The sequence below is a fragment of the Grammomys surdaster genome, unplaced genomic scaffold (assembly GCF_004785775.1).
Source record: "Grammomys surdaster isolate TR1022 unplaced genomic scaffold, NIH_TR_1.0 183, whole genome shotgun sequence".
NCBI lineage: Eukaryota > Metazoa > Chordata > Mammalia > Rodentia > Muridae > Grammomys > Grammomys surdaster.
Window position 1 is genome coordinate 2,131,062 of NW_021604628.1, and position 18,025 is coordinate 2,149,086.

General features: G+C 49.7%; 1 protein-coding gene across 1 annotated transcript in view; it reads left to right on the plus strand.

Annotated features, from left to right (window-relative positions):
- Umodl1 (uromodulin like 1) overlaps positions 1 to 18,025 on the plus strand; it is a 56,173-nt gene that overhangs the window by 31,486 nt on the left and 6,662 nt on the right. Inside the window, exons 11-20 of the mRNA XM_028767960.1 lie at positions 1,227 to 1,793; positions 3,014 to 3,271; positions 4,531 to 4,643; positions 6,869 to 7,082; positions 9,342 to 9,476; positions 10,886 to 11,205; positions 12,853 to 12,998; positions 13,476 to 13,712; positions 13,933 to 14,092; positions 17,297 to 17,375. Coding sequence (XP_028623793.1) covers positions 1,227 to 1,793; positions 3,014 to 3,271; positions 4,531 to 4,643; positions 6,869 to 7,082; positions 9,342 to 9,476; positions 10,886 to 11,205; positions 12,853 to 12,998; positions 13,476 to 13,712; positions 13,933 to 14,092; positions 17,297 to 17,375 — 2,229 coding nt within the window. The remainder of the gene's footprint in view (positions 1 to 1,226; positions 1,794 to 3,013; positions 3,272 to 4,530; positions 4,644 to 6,868; positions 7,083 to 9,341; positions 9,477 to 10,885; positions 11,206 to 12,852; positions 12,999 to 13,475; positions 13,713 to 13,932; positions 14,093 to 17,296; positions 17,376 to 18,025) is intronic.

Genomic DNA, 18,025 nt, shown 5'->3' on the forward strand with positions numbered 1-18,025 from the left:
CACACACACACATACATATATATAAAGAATCCATGTAAACAAAATACCCCAGCCCAAGGAAGTCACGAAATGTCCCCAGAACAGGGCAGGGAGGTGGGGGAGTCCTTTCTTAATGGCTTCAAGATGGAGAGACTGTAGAAACTGAGTTTCTAGAAGAGGGCCCTCTGGGGTTGTGGGGATGGCCTCCTGAAGCCTTGTCCTGACATAGCTTTACCCACTCTCCAAGTCTTTTAGTGGGGGAGGGGCTCGAGCTAAGAAGCAGAAGGCAGCTACATGCAGATATCTGATTCTGTATCCAATTAGTTATGTCTACCCTTACAGATGCTCTGATCGATTAGTCATGTCTGCCTTGGGAGCGTGCTGGGGCAAAGGAGTTCCCCTCCTCTGTCTCCCTCCCTCCTTCCCTCTCTTCCTCCCTTTCTCCCTCCCTCCCTTTCGCCTCCTCTCCTTCCTTCTCCCCTTCCTCCTCGTTCTTCTTCTTGTTGTTCTTCTCTTCCTTTTTCTCCTCCTTCTTCTCCTTTTTTCTTCTTCTTCCTCCTCCTCCTCCTTCTTCTCAGTCTCCTTCTCCTTCTCCTCCTCCTTCTTCTCCTCCTCCTTCTTCTCCTCCTCCTCTTCTTTCTTCTCCTCCCCTCTTGTATGTGCATATGTGCATGTGTTCTAGTCTCACACTTAAATGCATGTGCTTGTGGAGGTCAAATGTCAACCGTAGATGTCCTGCCTCAGGAAGCATACACCTTGTGTTAGGATTAAACGTGGTACCACTACAGGGCTCTCACTGAGATCTGAAACTCACAGAGAAGGTTAGCCTGGCTGATTCCTTAGCCCCAGCTATCCTCCTGCCTCTGCTTCCCCAGAGCTGGGATTACAAGTGCACACCACTGTGACCAGCATTTTTTTTTTTAGATTCATTTTGTGTACACCCATCTGCATGCTTGGCTTTGTGAATGACAGTACACTGATGCAGTCACCGGCAGAGGCCAAAAGAGGGCATCAAATTCCCTAGAGGCGGAGTTATAGGGCATCTTGACCTTCCTGTTGAATCTGGGGACTGAACTTGTGTCATCTGGAAGAGAAGCAAGTGTTCTTGGTTGCTAAGTTATCTCTCCAGACTCGCAAGGGGTCGAGGGCATCTTTCTGCATTGCAACGTCTTTCTCTAGGGATGGCTCTTGCTTGTGGGGAGATGCTGATGGCTGTTTCTGGCATCTGACATGGCTGTATCTTGCAGGTGACATGGTGACCCCTACAGGAGGTGGACTGTCTGTAACAATGAAGGTCACAGCCCCAGCTGTCAGTACGGGAATAACAACCTTTGGCCCAAAGACCCTTACCTTGTCACCAAGTTCCAAGCATCCGAAGAGCACCTCGGCAGAAGGCCAAGCCTGGAGTCCAGGGCCTCCATCTAAGAGAGATGGTGGTAACACAGTCAGGCAAGATAGGAATAGCACAGGACAAGGTATGGAAATGCCCAACATGACCCCAAACCTGGGCATGAGCCATGGAAGTACCAGTGGGGTGACAAGCTCTGTTTTCTGGGCTCTAGGACCAACCCATGAATCCCCTCGGGGGACCTCAGATGCCCCACTACACACCACTAGAGAGTCACAGGAGTACATCACCAAAGACCCATCCTTCCTGACTGCTAGACCCACGGGCCATGTTGTGTGGCATCCCAGTCCCACTTGGGAGACACCTCTGAACTCCACAAGACTGCAGAATGAAGACCCTCGACCTTCCTCTTTCCCAGGCCCACCGTCGGCCCCAACCACTGTGGCTCCAGAGCCCCCTGCCTGTGGTGAGTCATCTGGGAACAGGGACCCCAGTTGGAACTTCGGCTTGTGTGAGCCCTGGTGTCAGACTTGCTGGAAATGTAGGTTGTGCTTTCTCATCTTGATCGTATGTGGGCTCAGACATATATATGGTCCTCTATGGCAGCAGGTGTCGTGTCTAGTCAGAGAGAAGAGATTCCTCTTTCATCCATGGCTCTCACCCTTTGACTTCCTATGAGCCCTTGGCTTTCAACAGTTGAGGAAGAAGATGAGTAGGAGGGAGAGGGAGCTTTACGGAGTATGTATCCCATCCAGTACTGGAGCAATCCCATAATCCCTAGCAGCACTGCACCCTCATCCGTCACCCGCATTATAACATCCCAGTTTCCCAACCCCCAGCTTTCCTGCTGACCCCACTGGACCCTCTCCCTCATCCTCACCAGTCACACTGAACCTCCAACGGTTATGTAGCCCTGAAGTCCCCGACGTTTCAATACACCCGTGTGTACTTCAGCTATCTCTATCTGTGCTGCAACCCCCAGCTGGTCCAGATCATACACAAAGGGTTTAACTTGCCACAAAGTCTTGGGGACACCCCGGAATGAATGACCCTTCCAACCAGCATATGGGCTGAGGCTCATGAGATCTAGCTGATAGTAACCCCCTACCCCCTTGGTCAGCTTACCATGCTGGGTCTACTGTGGATTTCACCCAAACTGAGCCACTGTCAAGGGTAAACTCTGCCCTTGTGTCCTCTGAGGCACAACATGGGCTACAGGACCCTGTGAGCCAGGATTGTCCCTACAGGAGTCAGAGACTTCCATGTCAGAGGGAGTCTTGAGCCAGCAATACCAATGGCTGCCAATTGGGACACCTGCAAAGGGTTAGGCTAGACCACCTTGTAGAGGAGCTAGCCAGAACCTGCTGAAGAGGAGTGGTTTGAGTTAGCCTAGGACCCCAGGGTCAGGTATGAACTGTCCCCTGGTACAAAATATCCCAGGAACCAATTCCTGTTGTCACAACACAGGGCTTCCGCTAAGAAGCTAAGCTAAGGGTCCCACAAGGTCCTGTGCACAGGGGTACTGTCTCTGTGATGGGGTCATGACAGTCTGCATTACTGGCTGGCATCACCCCTCCCCCCTCCACTGTTATGTATTAAACTTTGAGTCTTTGGAAGCTCTTTTCCTGTCCCTAAATGTAGGGGGAATCGATGTCCATGTCAATGTTTTATTGTTCCACTTCCCAGTTCCTGGACCCATTGGAAAGGTCACGGTCTCTAATGTGACCGGTACCAGCTTCTCCCTCGAGTGGTCTGCAGACATCCACCTCGCCCCTGCCTTCTACCTCACGTTGGTCTCTCCTCGGGGCCCCGCCATGACTATGGAGACCCAGAACAATAATGTGACACTGTCAGGGCTGGAACCCGGAACCTTGTACCTGGTGGAGATTGTGGCTAAGGTGTGTGGAAAAGAAGGTGCCAGAACACAGCTGAAAGTGCGGACAGGTAAGGACGTCTGGACAAACAGACGAGCATGGAAGGCTGAACAGAGAAGAGCCCGACTGTGGGGTACTGGGTGTCCATTCCCTTAGCACAGAAGCACCTGGCTCACTTTGGAAGCAGATGGTGGTCAGATAAAAAAAAAAAAACCCTTTCCCTCTTCATTACTTCTTGACATCCGTTTTCCCAGCACATGACTATCCTATGTGTGTGATACTGTAGGTGGTCTTCATATCTCAAGGAGTTTCCCACACACCGGGTGCTGTGTCTAGAGGTCGGGGATACATTCTTTGGGTGATGCCTAAGATGACCTATTGGGGTGCGGTAGAAACAGCTCATGGCTGTCTGGAGGAGAGGGAGTTTGGTGGTGTTAGGATGGTCAGGCAGGAAAAGCCCTTGAGACTGAACAAAGCCAGGAGATCTCTGAAGATCTCCTTCACTGTAGAAGAAAGGGGTTGCACATGGCTACGTGGCTGTTAAGACGAGCCCCACGTCTGTCCCTACTGTTGCTGCCGCTATGGCTCTTCCATTAAGTTGTACCATGGTTCTGGTACAATGACAACAGTGCCCCCGCCCAAGGAACATGGGGTTTGAGGCTCATCAGCGGGATGGCTTTACGGTTTGTCTTAGGACTGAGTGAGATTTTCTTAGGAGGTGTACTTGAAGTCACCAGGGAGAAAAGGTTGTCATGCCCGTTTGGTGTCCCAGACCACTTACATGGAGCAGGCATGCCACAGACGTTCAGAGAAGGGACTGAATGTGTAAAGACTGATGTATCAGAAGCCAGGATTCAACTGGGAACATTCCAGACTATGTTCATGTTCCATGGGTTCCTAGATGTCCCAAAGGGCAAAGACTCACAGAGAATAGGCCAGGTCAAAGTGGGGACCACCGTTAGACCACAGAGAGGTACAACCACGGGGCAGGAAAGGAGCTGACTGAACAAGGCCCCCAGTGAGGCATAGGCTCTGAGCAGAGGCTTGGTCTCCAGGTATGTCTGGTTTACACTGTGGCCCTGACTATCTCTTGGTGCCCATTTCCTCTCAAACTGTCCTGGTTTGCTAGCCAGCTGCCTGGCTTGCAGTAAAGCCTCAGGGAAGACCAGCTGCCTGCTGTTTCACATCCTTTGGACCCTGGTGGTCCATGGCTTTGGGCAGTAAGCAGTCTCTATCCCTTCTTTGGAGCCAGGACAGCTTTGATGCTCCTGTAGCCAGCAGGGACACTGAAATGACAATCTATGACCTAACGCATGCTACATCCTGCAGTGGCCCAGAAACTTGCCGGTCAAGTCCGAATCACCAGCATGGCGTATTCGGAATCCTTCCGCAATGCCAGCAGCCGGGAGCATCGAGAGTTCGTACAGTTGTTCTTCAGAACGGTGAGTTAGCATGGTCAGTCCTACTTCCCAGGAACAAAGGAAGGAGGCAGGGGGATTCTAGATGCTTCCAGCTAGGAATAAGACCCCCTGAGTCTGGTAGATGACCTTACCTGTTTCTGGAGGAAGCTGGGTCAGACTCCAGCAGGTTTGAGCATCCTGTACTGTCTGTCTGAGGCCTACCTGGAGGCAGAAGCCATACCCTCATGCATCTTGCTTCCTGCTTCCTGTGGAGCAGAAAGCCCTATCTATATTCAACAAAATGCTTAATCTGAGTTTTGCTGGTGCAGACCCATAATTCCAGCAACTCAAGAAGCGTGTTACAATGTTTACCTAGAATTCACCAGACCCTAGGTTCAGCCCCTGGTAATATGTATGCACTGAATGCATGTGGGCATGCGCACGCGCACACACACACACACACACACACACACACACACAAATGAATATTTAAAAGTGGAGCTCCATTTCAGATAGCATGACAGTCTTGAGTGTAAAAATCCGGTGGTTTATATTGTTTGCAAATATCTGCAGCTACCACCACCACCTGATTTCAGAATGTTTAATTACCCTCAGTGGAAAACCCCGTACCAGTTCCAAGTTACTTCTCCCTCAGCCCCGCCCCCAACCCCAGCCCTAGATTGCATAACTTTTTAAAAGTATAGACAAAGCACTTATAACGCAGTGATATTATTTATCTGGTGGAAATTTCAACCTAGCCAGGGAGTTTTAACGGGAGGGCTGAACAGTGCCACCTAGTGTTGGTTGTGATTAACACGCTGGTATTAATGAGAGAAGCCACTGGGTGCTACTCTCTGGCCGAGTGGACCATGCAGACTCAGGAGCTATGCCAGTCTGGCTCCAGAGGCTCTGAGGCCCTGCTTTCCTGATCCTGGATTTCTCAACTCTCCCAAGCGCCTGGATCCAAGAGTCCTCAGAGGTGACGGATAACATGCATCACCTCTCTTTAGCAAATGGTGGTTGTATATCACATCAATAACAGATGGTGAGCCCCTTCCCACTTTGATGGCTGGCTACAACAACTCCAGTTCCATCCCAAGTTTCTAGATTAGCCTTTCCCTTTAAAACCATTTCCTCCTTGGCCCATTTTTGAACACAGCTGCTTTACCCGTCTAGTCTCTCAGGATATAAAACAATTGCGTACCATATACACATACAAGATACCAAGCCCAGCTCTGGAGGTGGTGGGCTAATGCCTCATCATTTGCTAGCAGGGATCTAGAGTTTTGCCTGGAGATTTCTCTGAATGGTGACATTTCAGTGGTAACCCAATACACTGGCAGATCTGTCTAAGGAAATCAGGGGAGGAAGTTGAGAAGCAGGAGTCCCCGAGATAAACATAGTGGCTGTCTGACTGAGCCAATCAAAGTTGGCAGGGATGGGGGGTGGTGATACCTAGCCTCTGATGGGGGGATAATGGGGTTCTCTGCCTTGGGTGTCCCAAAGAAGGAAAAGAGAGGACAGGAGCTCATGCCATGGGACACTAACCCTCATGGGTTTCTCTGACAGTCCCTGGAGGCGCTCTTTCCAGGGTACTTTGAATCACATGGACTGCTGACTCATTATAAGTCCATGTGTCTTTTAACTCTGTTGGGCGGGATCAGAATGATGCAGCCTGTGTCACGTGACTCTGCTCTAAAACACAGAGGAGAAAAGCAAGCCTTTCGGAGGCAGGAACTGTGCGTGTGTCCTGATAGGGCTGGCTGCTAGAGAAACTCACTCAGAAGTAGCCTGGGAACAGGTGGAGAGGAAGGAGAGGGGTGGAGGTGGGGGTAGGGATTTGTCCTGAAGCATTAGAGGCAAAGAAACGTTCTAGAAAAATAAAGGGAGGAGGTGGTCTTCTTCAGGACTCCTCAACCTCCCGCTCTCTCTACCTCTGAGCTAAGAGCGGGTGACTGTTAACTGCCGTTGTGAGCTTCTGTGTTACAGGCCTATATGGATGGGGTTCTGCTGGCATTGCCCCCTGTTTACCTCAAAGGCAGCTGTCTGCAGCTGTTGGCTGCTTGTAGGGAGAGAAGGCTCCTCTGAGCATTGTCAATACCTACAGGCATTTTGGGCTGGGCTGCAAGGATCAAGACTTGATTTGAGACATGGACCTTCCTTCTTGTCACAAGCCTGCCAGACAGCATACCAAGGGTATCTATTCTTAGGACAAATGGCCTGTGACCTCAGCAGACCACCCTTCTCACACAGCCTGTTTCTCTAAGGTGCGGGACTCCCTGCCAGCCACGTTTCGTCGGCACATGGATGCGGGCAGGATCCGTGTGGACATCATCAACATCACAAATGGCAGCGTCGTGGTGGAGTTTAATTTGCTAATGACAGCAGACCTGGATGTCAGGGAGGTGTCAGCCGGCTTCCTTGCTGCCCTACAGAACTCATCGATGCTGGAGGCCGTCAGAGGCAAAACCTTTATACAAGGTATGCCGGGGCTGTGCTTGACACTGCTCTGCCCCAGTCCAAGTCAGTTGTATGGCTCTTCGTTAGGAAGATGTACTCTGAGCCTCCTCGTGGGAATTCCCAGGAGTGGTCTGAAGCATGGAGTGGCTTCTTTGTCTTTCTTACTACTACCATGATATTAGTGTTAAAAATCAAAGGGTTGAACCTTCTAAAAGTTTCAGGGATGTCCCTTCCCTGCCCTCTCCCAGGGACTTTGATGGGCTGAGGAAAAATGGGTCATTCTGGGCAGTCAGACTACCCAGGAAGAGTCCACAAAGATCCTAGCAAAAGTACCGGTGAAGAAAGCAGGGAGAGACGGGCAGTTTAGACTCTTCCCTCCTCAGATGTAAAGAAAAATTTCAATTGGCTCATATATTTTATTGAGTCAGGGTCTCACTATATAGCTTTGGTTGGCCTGGAACTCACTCTGTAGACCAGGTTGCCCTCACATTCACAGAGATCTACCTGCCTCTGCCTCCAAAGTGCTCGGGTTAAAAGTGTGTGCCACCATACCTGGCCTAGATAGTCATTGTCTTCTTCTCCTCCTTTTTCTCCTCCTCCTCCTCCTCCTTTTCTTCCTCCTTCTCCTTCTTCTTTCTCTTCCACCTCTTCCTCTTCCCCTTCTTTCTCTTCTACCTCTTCCTCCTCCTCCTCTTCATCTTCATCATCTTTTTCTTCTTCCTCTTCCTCCTCCTCTTCATCATCTTTTCCTTCTTCCTCTTCTTCCTCCTCTTTTTTCTTCTTTTTCTTCTTCTTTCTCCTCTTCCTCATCCTCTTCATCTTCATCTTCTTCCTCTTCTTCTTCCTCCTCTTCTTCATCTTCTTCCTCCCCTTCTCTTTCTCTTTCTCCCCCTCCTCCTCCTCTTCCCCTTCTCCTTCTCTTTCTCCTCCTCCTCCTCCTCTTCCTCCTCCTCTTCTCCTTCTCCTCCTCTTCTCCTTCTCCTCCTCCTCCTCCTCCTCCTCCTCCTCCTCCTCCTCCTCCTTCTGCTTCTGCTTCTTTGAAGACTCTAAATGAAGATTCTTTTTTTTCCCTCAGTAAACTCACAGGAAATGACTACAATACTTAAGTCACCTAAAAATATCAATCCTCCTATCAAGTGGAGTAAAGTCACTATTATAGAAATGGTAGAAGAAAACTTCCCCAACAAAGTAGTAAAAGAGTTAGAGTGCAGAGTGAGACCACACAAAGAGGATAAATACCCAGCCTGACAGCCCAGTGTGCACAGGACACTAACAGACAAAACCCTAAAGCAGTACAAGTCACTGACAAGTCACAAGATCACTGAGGACACGGCACCCTTTGTCCAGATTGCGAAAGGATAACATAGTATAAACAAAACTGAGTTAAAACAACCCAGCTCCCAGATTCTCTCTGAGAGTAATGTGGATCCTAACAAAGTATGGCGAGCTAGCTGGCGCGTGGAGTCTGCTGAGTGGGCTGATGGGATAGGATTCCTTCATTTTCTTTGGAAACCAAGGCAGTGATAGGTGTCAGTGGTCCACAGCATCCCCCTCATTGGCTTGACAGTGCATTCTGGGACTTTATCCTAAGAGAAGGGACCTCAGTTCAGACCATAGTCAATGCAAGGATAGTCATCTTCAGAGTGTCTTCCAAAGCCAAGTAATTGGAAATGACCGATAGTCTGGGCTAAGGGGTATGCTGAATTCCTTCCACACCATGGGCTGTTGTCACCTATGAATGAGTTTGTTGAGGTGGAAGGGGCTGGGAGGCCATATGCTGATTTACAGTGGGATGTCACGTGTGAGTACACATATATGTGTTTATGTGCTGAGCAGGCACATGTGTGTCTGCACATGTGTGAGAGTGTGTATGTGGACATGCATGTGCCTGCTAGGTAAGTGTGCTACCACTGAGTCACAGCCACGCAATGGAGTCCGCTTTGTAAAGACCGGAAGGAAATGTATGATCAGTTCTGTGCATCTCCTGGTTCAAACAGTGGGCTGCAGTGGGTTCAGCTCTGTAGGAAACCCTTCCCTGTCTCATAGCTGACTAGCCCTGGTTCCCCACTCCCACAGCAACCCCCACCCACACTGAAGAGTCTCATGGACCGCCCTGAGCCTGCCACACTCGTGTGGCCTGTTGTCTGGATACACTGCACCTTGCCTCCTGAGTTGCGATGTCCCAGCAGGACTGTGCATGCAACTGACGGCACTGCCCACCTCAGAGCCACTCGCTGGTCCATCATGGCTTCCTTCCGCTCTTCTCTCAATGCTTTTCAGATTACAATGAGTGTGACACGAGAGAGGATGACTGTGCCCCTGGGACGTGCAGGAACACCTTCGGGTCCTTTACATGTGGCTGTGATGGGGGAGGACCTGACTCACAGGTGGAATATTCTGGAAGATCCTGTGATGGTAAGTCTCATACGCCTTTTCTGGGACATGGTCTTATCATCTCTCCTAAGGAGGCTCATTTCTAAGAAAAAGGGGCCTTTGTCCAAAGGAAGTCAGCCTATTTTTAATGACCTAGACAAGTTTTCTGTAAGTGTATGTACACACATGTGTGTGTGTGTGTGTGTGTGCGTGTGTATGCATGTGTGTGTATTTGCAAGTCCATACAGGTAGGAAGTATAGGCATATACATGTAGGGTATGTGTTGTATATGTGTTTGGTGTGGTGTATTGTGTGTGTGCATGTACTGTGTGTATGTGCATATGTGTGTGTGTGTGTGTATTTGTATATCCATGTATGTAGGGTAAATATATATGTAAGGTATGTGTTGTGTTTGTATTTGGTGTGGTATATTGTATATGTGTGCATATAAGGTGTATGTATGCATGTACTGCTTGTGTGTGTATCTGTGTAGTATGTATGTGTGCATGTGTTTATGTGTGTAGGGTCTGTGTATATGTGCCTATGTGTGTGTATTTGTATGTCCATGTATGTAGGGTATATATGCATATACATGTAAGGTATGCACTGTGTATGTATTTGGTGTGGTGTATTGTGTGTGTGTGCATGTAAGGTATATATGTGTGCATGTATGTGTGTGCATGTACTGCTTGTGTGTATGTGTAGGTTGTATTGTGCATGTGTGTATTGTGCATGTGTGTATATGTGTATGTGTACATGTGTGTATATGTGTATGTGTGTGTAGCGTATATGTGTGCATGTGTGTATATGTGTATGTATGTGTGTGTGTGTGTGTGTGCCTGGCCCTCTCTCTTCTTTCATATGTGTGCAGGGGAGGGAGACAACCACCTGTGTAAGTAAACAGTGTCTGGGACAGGGGACCTGCTTTGCTTGGGGGAAGTAGAGTACAGAGAAGGTCACGTCATGTTGGAGCTGGCCATCAGGGACCTGCCAGTGTGGATACAAGCATGCAATCAAGACTGGCTGAAACATGGGGGCCTGCAGGAATGAGAGGTAGAGGGAGACACGCTGCCCAGGAATGTGGGTGCTGTCTACATTGGAGATTTTTTCCAGGTTCGATGGATGCTACAAAGGTGTGAGTTTGGGGGCAAGAAGGAATCCAGAGCAGGAACAAGGGGTGCAGCTCCCGAGGGGACACCTTGGGACTCTACTTAGAGATAGGTCCCAGAGACTCTGGGGCAGGTTATCTGCTCAGTCATGCCTAGCACATCCATGGCACTTGAGGCCCAAAGAAAGCCGAGTAACCCACTCTGTACTAAGTGTATGGGGGGGGCATTGTGGGTGGAGCCGTCAGCTCCTGGGTATGACTGCCTTACAGCACAGATGTCTACTCTGTCCCTGAAAGCCCCAAACAGCCTCATCCTGAGCCTTTGTCTCCTTGGACCCTGCAGGTGGCTCTTCTGGCAACATGGCCCAGACCCCAGGCTCAGAGTGGTCCCCTACCCCAGCAGGAACTAGGGGTGTCCCTGTGCCAGATGCTAGCTCCACACCCCAGGACCCACCCCTACGGCTAAACCTGACGGACGCCGTTAGTGTGTCCTGTGAGATCGAGGTGGTGGTCATCACCATCCAGAAGCACTTTCTGCAGCAGGAGGCCATACCCGAGGCCTCCCTGTACCTGGGAGAGCCATCCTGCAACGTGAGCAGAAGCAACAGCACACACGTGTTCCTGGTGGCAGGCTGGGGCCAGTGTGGAACCCTCATACAGAGCGTGAGTGCACATGGCTGTGAGCCACCAAAAGGGACTTCAGCATGGGGAGGGTTTGCACCTGGTAGGGAGACCAGGGGGGCTCTTCATTCCTGGGCCTCTGACTTCTAAACCAGAGACCTTGGAAGAGAAAGTCAGACAGGCCCACGTTGTCACAGTTGGCACACTGGAATCCTGAGGTAGGTGCAAGATCTGCACTGCAGAATTCTTCTGGTGCAAAAGGCCCGGGGTTATCCGGGGTCAGGGTTTAGAGAGTCCTCTCTGCCCAAGTAGGATGGAAAGGCAAGGTAGGAAAGGTAGGAACATGTGTGTGCATGAGTGTGTATGTCTACGCATGTGTGAGTACACCCATGTACACACTTATGCATAGGCACGTATGAGCATACATGTGTGGCAGTCTGGTTTCTGTCACTGTGACAAAATACTTGAGGCAAATCAACTTAAGGGTTAAAAAGGTTTATTTTAGCTCACACTCAGAGGTTTCAGTCCATGGTTGGTTGACTCCGTTGCTCTGGGCAGAGGAGCATAGTGGGGCAAAGCTGTTCACCTCGTGGTGGCCAGAAATGGAGGAGGTAGAAAGGGGGAGGGACAGAGAGGGAAGAGAGAAAGGAAGAGGAAGAAGAAAGGGAAGAGAGGAGAGGGGGAGGGGAAAAGGGGTGGAGAGGGGGAGATATGAAAAGAAAGAGGAGATAGGAAAGAGAGATGGAGTAGGAGAGAAAAGGGAAAGAAGGGAGAAAGAGAAGAGAGAAGGGGGAGAGAAAGAGGAGGAAGAAAGAGAGGAAGTGAGAGAGGGGAGGGAGGAAAGGGTGGGGAGGAGACAGAGAGGGAGAAAAGAGGGAGATAGGACAGGAGAGATTGGGGAGAGAAAAGGGAAAGAAGGAGGGAAGTAGGAAGGGAAAGAGAGAGAGAGAGAGACAGAGAGAGAGAGACAGAGAGAGAGAGACAGAGAGAGAGAGAGAGAGAATGCACACCAGCACATACTAAGATCCAAATGCTCCATTGAGCCCCACCTCCACCCCAAAGCCCCACTTCCTAAAACCTCCTAGTTACCCACAAATGGGCAGCCACTGTGAGGGGCCCAACACAGCCCCAGAAACCCCTCATGAGCTCCCGTGTCTAAGGAACATTCTCTAGGATGCCAACCATAAGACCAGGAGATGTAGCATGAATTGAAGTACCCTCTGCCTCTCTGCACGCCAGGCTGTTCTCAGGGAGTCAGCACTTCTTCACAGGGACCGGATGGATGCAGGAGCTGGCAGATGGAGAGTCGGGGTCACCTCTGTTCTCAGAGGCAAATATCTAATTTGACAGCTCAATCCAGCTGGGTTTGGGAAATGCTGAGAGAAAAGGGAATACCATTGATTAGATATGGTATGACATGGTCAGATACAGGTTGATCCAGGACATATGGTGCTGTATATGTATGTACATATGGTAGGCCAGTCTCCTTTTGGCGTGTAAGATAGAAGCTAGATAATGGTAGAGACAATGCCCTAACATGAACATCTCTAGCAGGTGACATCAGGGGACATTTGTCAGGATTTCTACATTTCTGGGGATAACCTTACGGTCCCTGGAATCTAGCTGCATTTGGGGCCGGGGCACCCTCAGGCACAGGAGATCACTTACACCTCATCTGTTTGTGCTTAGAACATGACCACCACAGTGGTGAAGACCACGCTGAGGAACGACCTGTCCCCAGAGGGTATCATCCACCATCTGCAGATCCTCAGTCCCATCCACTGTGCCTTCCAGAATGACCTTCTGACTTCCTCGGGCTACACTCCACAGTGGGGGTGAGTGGGTGGGGGCTGCCTGGCCTCCACGCAGTTTGGGATCCCTCTAGCACCTCTGCTTGGAGGCTCTTCGGGTTGCCAAACCTCCGAGGGCTTTCTTGAGTCTGATTACACAAAGTCGACAGGACTTGTGCTAACTGCCAGCTTCCCCCATTTTCTGTCCCCAGTCCTTTGTAGGATTAATTAGAGAAGACCAAATATCCTCTCTGTGGCCAATCAGCTAGGAGGAACAGCTTCTAGGCAACAGCCTCCAGCTCCTCAGACCCACAACCTCCATCATGGCCACCCTGTCTCCAGGGCAACCTCTTACACAGAGAGGAGTAGGCTCCTTGCCACAGCCAGCTGTGCATGCATCGCCTCTTGTCACCTGAGGGTCTTCCTTGACTTTTGTGCCTCCCCAGAAGGCACACCTTTGGTGGGGAGGAACTGGGAGAAAGGACTGCACAGACCAGGTTTCTCAGAGCCTCTCCCCTGCAGGGTCTACACCATCATCGAAGACCTCCACGGTACCGGAAATTTTGTCACGGAAATGCAGCTGTTCATTGGCGATTCTCCCATACCTCAGAATTATAGCGTAGCCGCTAGCGACGAGATCAAGATTGAGGTGGGGCTTCACAGGCAGAAGAGCAGTCTGAAGGTCGTGCTGACTGAGTGCTGGGCCACCCCCTCCAGCAACGCCAGGGATCCTGTCACCTTTGGCTTCATCAACAACAGGTAGAGGCCACGCCCCCTTGACCAGCCCCATTGTCTATTTGGACCCCTTGGAATTTGCAGGCAAACTCTTGAGTGGTCTGGGTTTGGGGCTAGATGAGGCAGCAGCCCGAGAGACTTCCACGGAGGTTATAGGATCCCTCTGAGAGGGAGATGTTCACAAGAATGGTGCCTGAGCGGCAGCCAGAACAACCAACTTAGGGCACCATGTTTCTTCCCTCAGCTGCCCTGTTCCCAATACCTACACCAGCGTGATCCAGAACGGCAATTCCAGCAAGGCCCAGTTCAAGCTGAGAATCTTCTCCTTTATCAACAACTCCATTGTCTACCTGCACTGCAAGCTGAGAGTGTGCATGGAGAACCCCAGGAACTCATGCAGGATAGTAAGCGCTGGCTCCTCCTTCTGCTTCCGAGGGGAGGGGCTTTTCTGCTTGGTAGAGGAGCGGGCACCACGCGGGAGAACACGGGGTGGGGGTAGGGGGTGGGGAATGGGGGGATGAGGGCGCATGCTCAGAAGCATGTAGCTTAGAGGGAGGGCCCAGGACAGGGAGTGGCATGTTTTGGGTGTGTTGATTCAGGCCAAACATGTTCTTCCTGGGATTCTGTTGTTAACCGTTTGGTTAGCACGCAAAGAGTGTCATGGCTTATGTTATTGTTATGTTTTGTTCTTATTTGCCCCATCTCCCCTTCCTCTCCCACGGTCCAGTTTTCTGCTTGCATCACACATACACACACACACATACTGCACATACACATGCCACACACACATACATGTGTATGCACATGCACATATACATTTACATACATTCACACACATACATATACATACATAAAACACATATATACACATACATATATACATATATGCACAAGCATACATACACACATGCACATACATACATATACACATATACAAACATACATGCACACATTATATATATACATATATACAAACATACATGCACACATACATATATATATAAACATACATGCACATATTCATATATACATACATATATACATACATATATACATGTATATACAAATATACATACATATATACAAACATATATGCACATATACATACTACGTGCATATATGCACACATACATACATATAGACACACACACCCCATTACCCTCTCTTGTCCCTTCTTCCCTTCAGACCTCTTTCAGCCTGAGCTTTCTGTTCTAGTTTGCTTTCTATTGTTGTGATAAAATTTGTAACCAATAGGAACTTGGGGAGGAAAAGATTAGTAATTTATAGGTAATAACTCATTATCAAAAGAAGCCAACTCAGGGGCTCGAATAAAGGTAGGGGATTGTTCCTTACTGCCTTGCTGCCCCACCTTGCTCAGACCTAGGAGTGGCACCGCCCATAGTGGGCTGGGCCTTTCTACGTTAAATAGCAATGAAGAAACTGTCCCACAGATGTGCCCACAGGCCAATCCAATCAAGGCGAGCCTTCAGTTGAGGGTCTCTCTTCCCAGGTGTGTCAACTTAACAACAAAACTAACCAGTCCTGTCACCCCCACCCCAGTCAGCTGTGGTAACGTCCCCCTCGATGACACTGAAGCTTATGTGTGAAACATTACGTTAACCAACTATCATTTTGGTGAAATGGATAGTACATCAGCAGCTCTCAGCCTCCACAGCAGCCTTTTCTCTCCTTGTGTGCAGCATTTACATGGCGCTTATGAATAACTTGCTTCTTCATCCAGACTATATGTGTTCCTCCTTTGGGAGACATACTTGCTACTGTACCCATCTCTGGTGGTGACAGATGTGGACTCTGAGGTCTTTCCAGGCATATGTGTATGTGTGTGTGTGTGTGTGTGTGTGTGTGTGTCCGCGAGCGCACATATTAAGGGGGTATGGCTAAGAGACACAGAGCCAGATAATCCTACCATCCTGCACTCTCACACAGTGGCTCCTCCTGCTGGCACAGCTGACTCCCCGGGACACTCACTGTGGGGCAAGCTCCAGTTTGTGCCTGGAGCCATAGAGTCCTCAGAAGCACAGGGCTAGCGGTTCTAGCAATATTGTCTCTGCAGGGAGGGGCCACAGCTGCCTCTCAGGTCTTTGCAGCCTGACCTTGACCACGCTCACCCCCCACCCACTTCCTTTAGAGTGGGGCTTCCCGTTCCTTTCCAAAGCTGCTACAACTAGGTCATTAAAGTATTAGAAATACACTAGCGGGTGAGCCAGGAACCCACAGCATTAGCAGGCTGGGTCCCGAGCTGCGCAGCAGAGTGCCATGGTCTTGCCATTCCGTGACTTTTTATGTGCCCAGATCCCTCTTGTAGGTCTCACCTCCGGGGGGTTAGAGTTCATCTCAGTCTGCTCAAATGAGGTCAACTGGCCAGTCTTGTGTAAACTTAACACAGGCTAGAGTAATTTGAGACGAGGGAACCTCAGTGAGAATATGCCTCCGAGGGACCAGGCTGTAGGCAAGCCTGAAGGGCATTTTCTTAATTAGTGATGGATGGGGGAGGGCCCAGCCCACTGTGGGCAGTGCTGTGCCTAGGCAGGCAGTCCTGGGTTCTATAAGAATGCAGGCTGATGAAGCCTAGAGGAGCAAGTTGGTAAGCTGTGCTCCTCTGCGGCCTCTGAATCAACTCCTGGCTCCAGGTTCCTGATTACTTTCAGTTCCCGCTTTGGCTTCCCTCAGTGAACCATGACTCTGGGTATGTAAGCCAAATAAACCCTTTCCTTTTCAAGTTGCTTTTGGTCATGGCGTTTCATTGCAGCAATAGGAACCCTAACTAAGACGGTCAGGGTTAGAAAACTGGGGTTAAGATGCCAACTTTTTCTTGGAAGACTGTGGCGTGTGCTGGGTATCCAGGAAGAAGACTGCACCATACCAAGGAGCCAGGCGGTGAATTTAAAGGCCTGGCTGAGCCCTTGGAAGACACAAAAGGAACTCTGGGTTGTGTGGTTAAGGCATGGACCTGGGGAAGGTTCCGAGGCTCTTATTTTCGCCGTCTTCCCTCTGTGTGTACCCACTATGCGCCTCTCCTGCTTTAGGTGGTGCCCTGGTTTGTTTACGTCAAGTCGACACAAGCTAGAGTTATTTAGAAGGCAATGCCCGCATCTGACTGTGTGTACGCTACTCTGTAGGGCATTTGCTTGATTAATGATGGATGTGGGAGGGCCCAGCCCATCGCGGCCAGTGCACCCCTGGGCATGCGGTCCAGACTGCCTAAGAAAGCAGGCTGAGCAACCCTCTGGGAACAAGCCAATAAGCAGCATCCCTCCATGGCCTCAGCTTCAACTCCTGCTCCCAGTCTTGGCTTCTCTCAATAGACTGTGACCCAAGATACATCAAGCAGATAAACTCTTTTCTCCGCAAACTGTATTTGCCCCTGGTGTTTTGTCACAGCAATAGAAACCCTAAGACAGGCGGTGTCCCACCAGAATCCACTGGTAGGCTCCCCTGCTCTCACATGCAGACTCACTCACATAATGGCTCAACACCCTGTTCTAGAGAACCAAACAATCAGGGTCAGATGGGGAAAACCCAAGACGGGACATTCACGCCCTGAAAGAACCATGAGACTTAATGCGAGGTTTCTCTTTGCAAAACAGAGCTGCAATGACTTCCGGTTGCTGAGAAGCAGTGAAGCCTTGCACCAGATGACCTGGGGGCCCCTCCACCGATCTGAAGGTGAGTCCTCTGGGTTTCAATGGCAAGGGAACTATCCCAGCCCAGCTTGCAAAGTGCCTGTTTGAAGTATGGGGCTTTAAAGATTGTTTTTTCCTAAAAGACTCAGAGCAGTGGCTAAAATTTTCTTCAAGACTCTTCTGGTACTCGTATGGGATTAGAGGACAGAATTTGTCCCTCGTAGCCACCCTGAGAGGTGAATTGACTTCTGTGACCATGCTGTGGGGAAGAATTTTAGCTCCCAGAAGTCCAGAGCATTGAGTTGTAAGGATGCTGTGAGGGAAGTCCAAGGATGCTGAGAAGGTCTTTGACCCTGAGTAAACCTGACAAGTGGACGCAAAGAGAAAGGACCCAGGCTGTGAACAGACAGCTGCAGTGTGTGTGTGTGTTTGTGTGTGTGTGTGTGTGTGTGTGTATACATGTGTGTGCATGTGCATGCACTTGTGTGTGCACACATGTGTAATTTCACATCTACATGAAAAAGCTCTTGAATTCAGAAGAGGAACAAAGAAGACCTTCAGTTGCCCTGAGAATAAATACCTATCAGAAGACTATCTTAATGTATTTTCAGGATCAAATTTCTAAACATATTTCCTCCCTCTATATGATCTAATTATTGGGAATAAGTAGGGAATCTGTGTGCTTTGGGTACG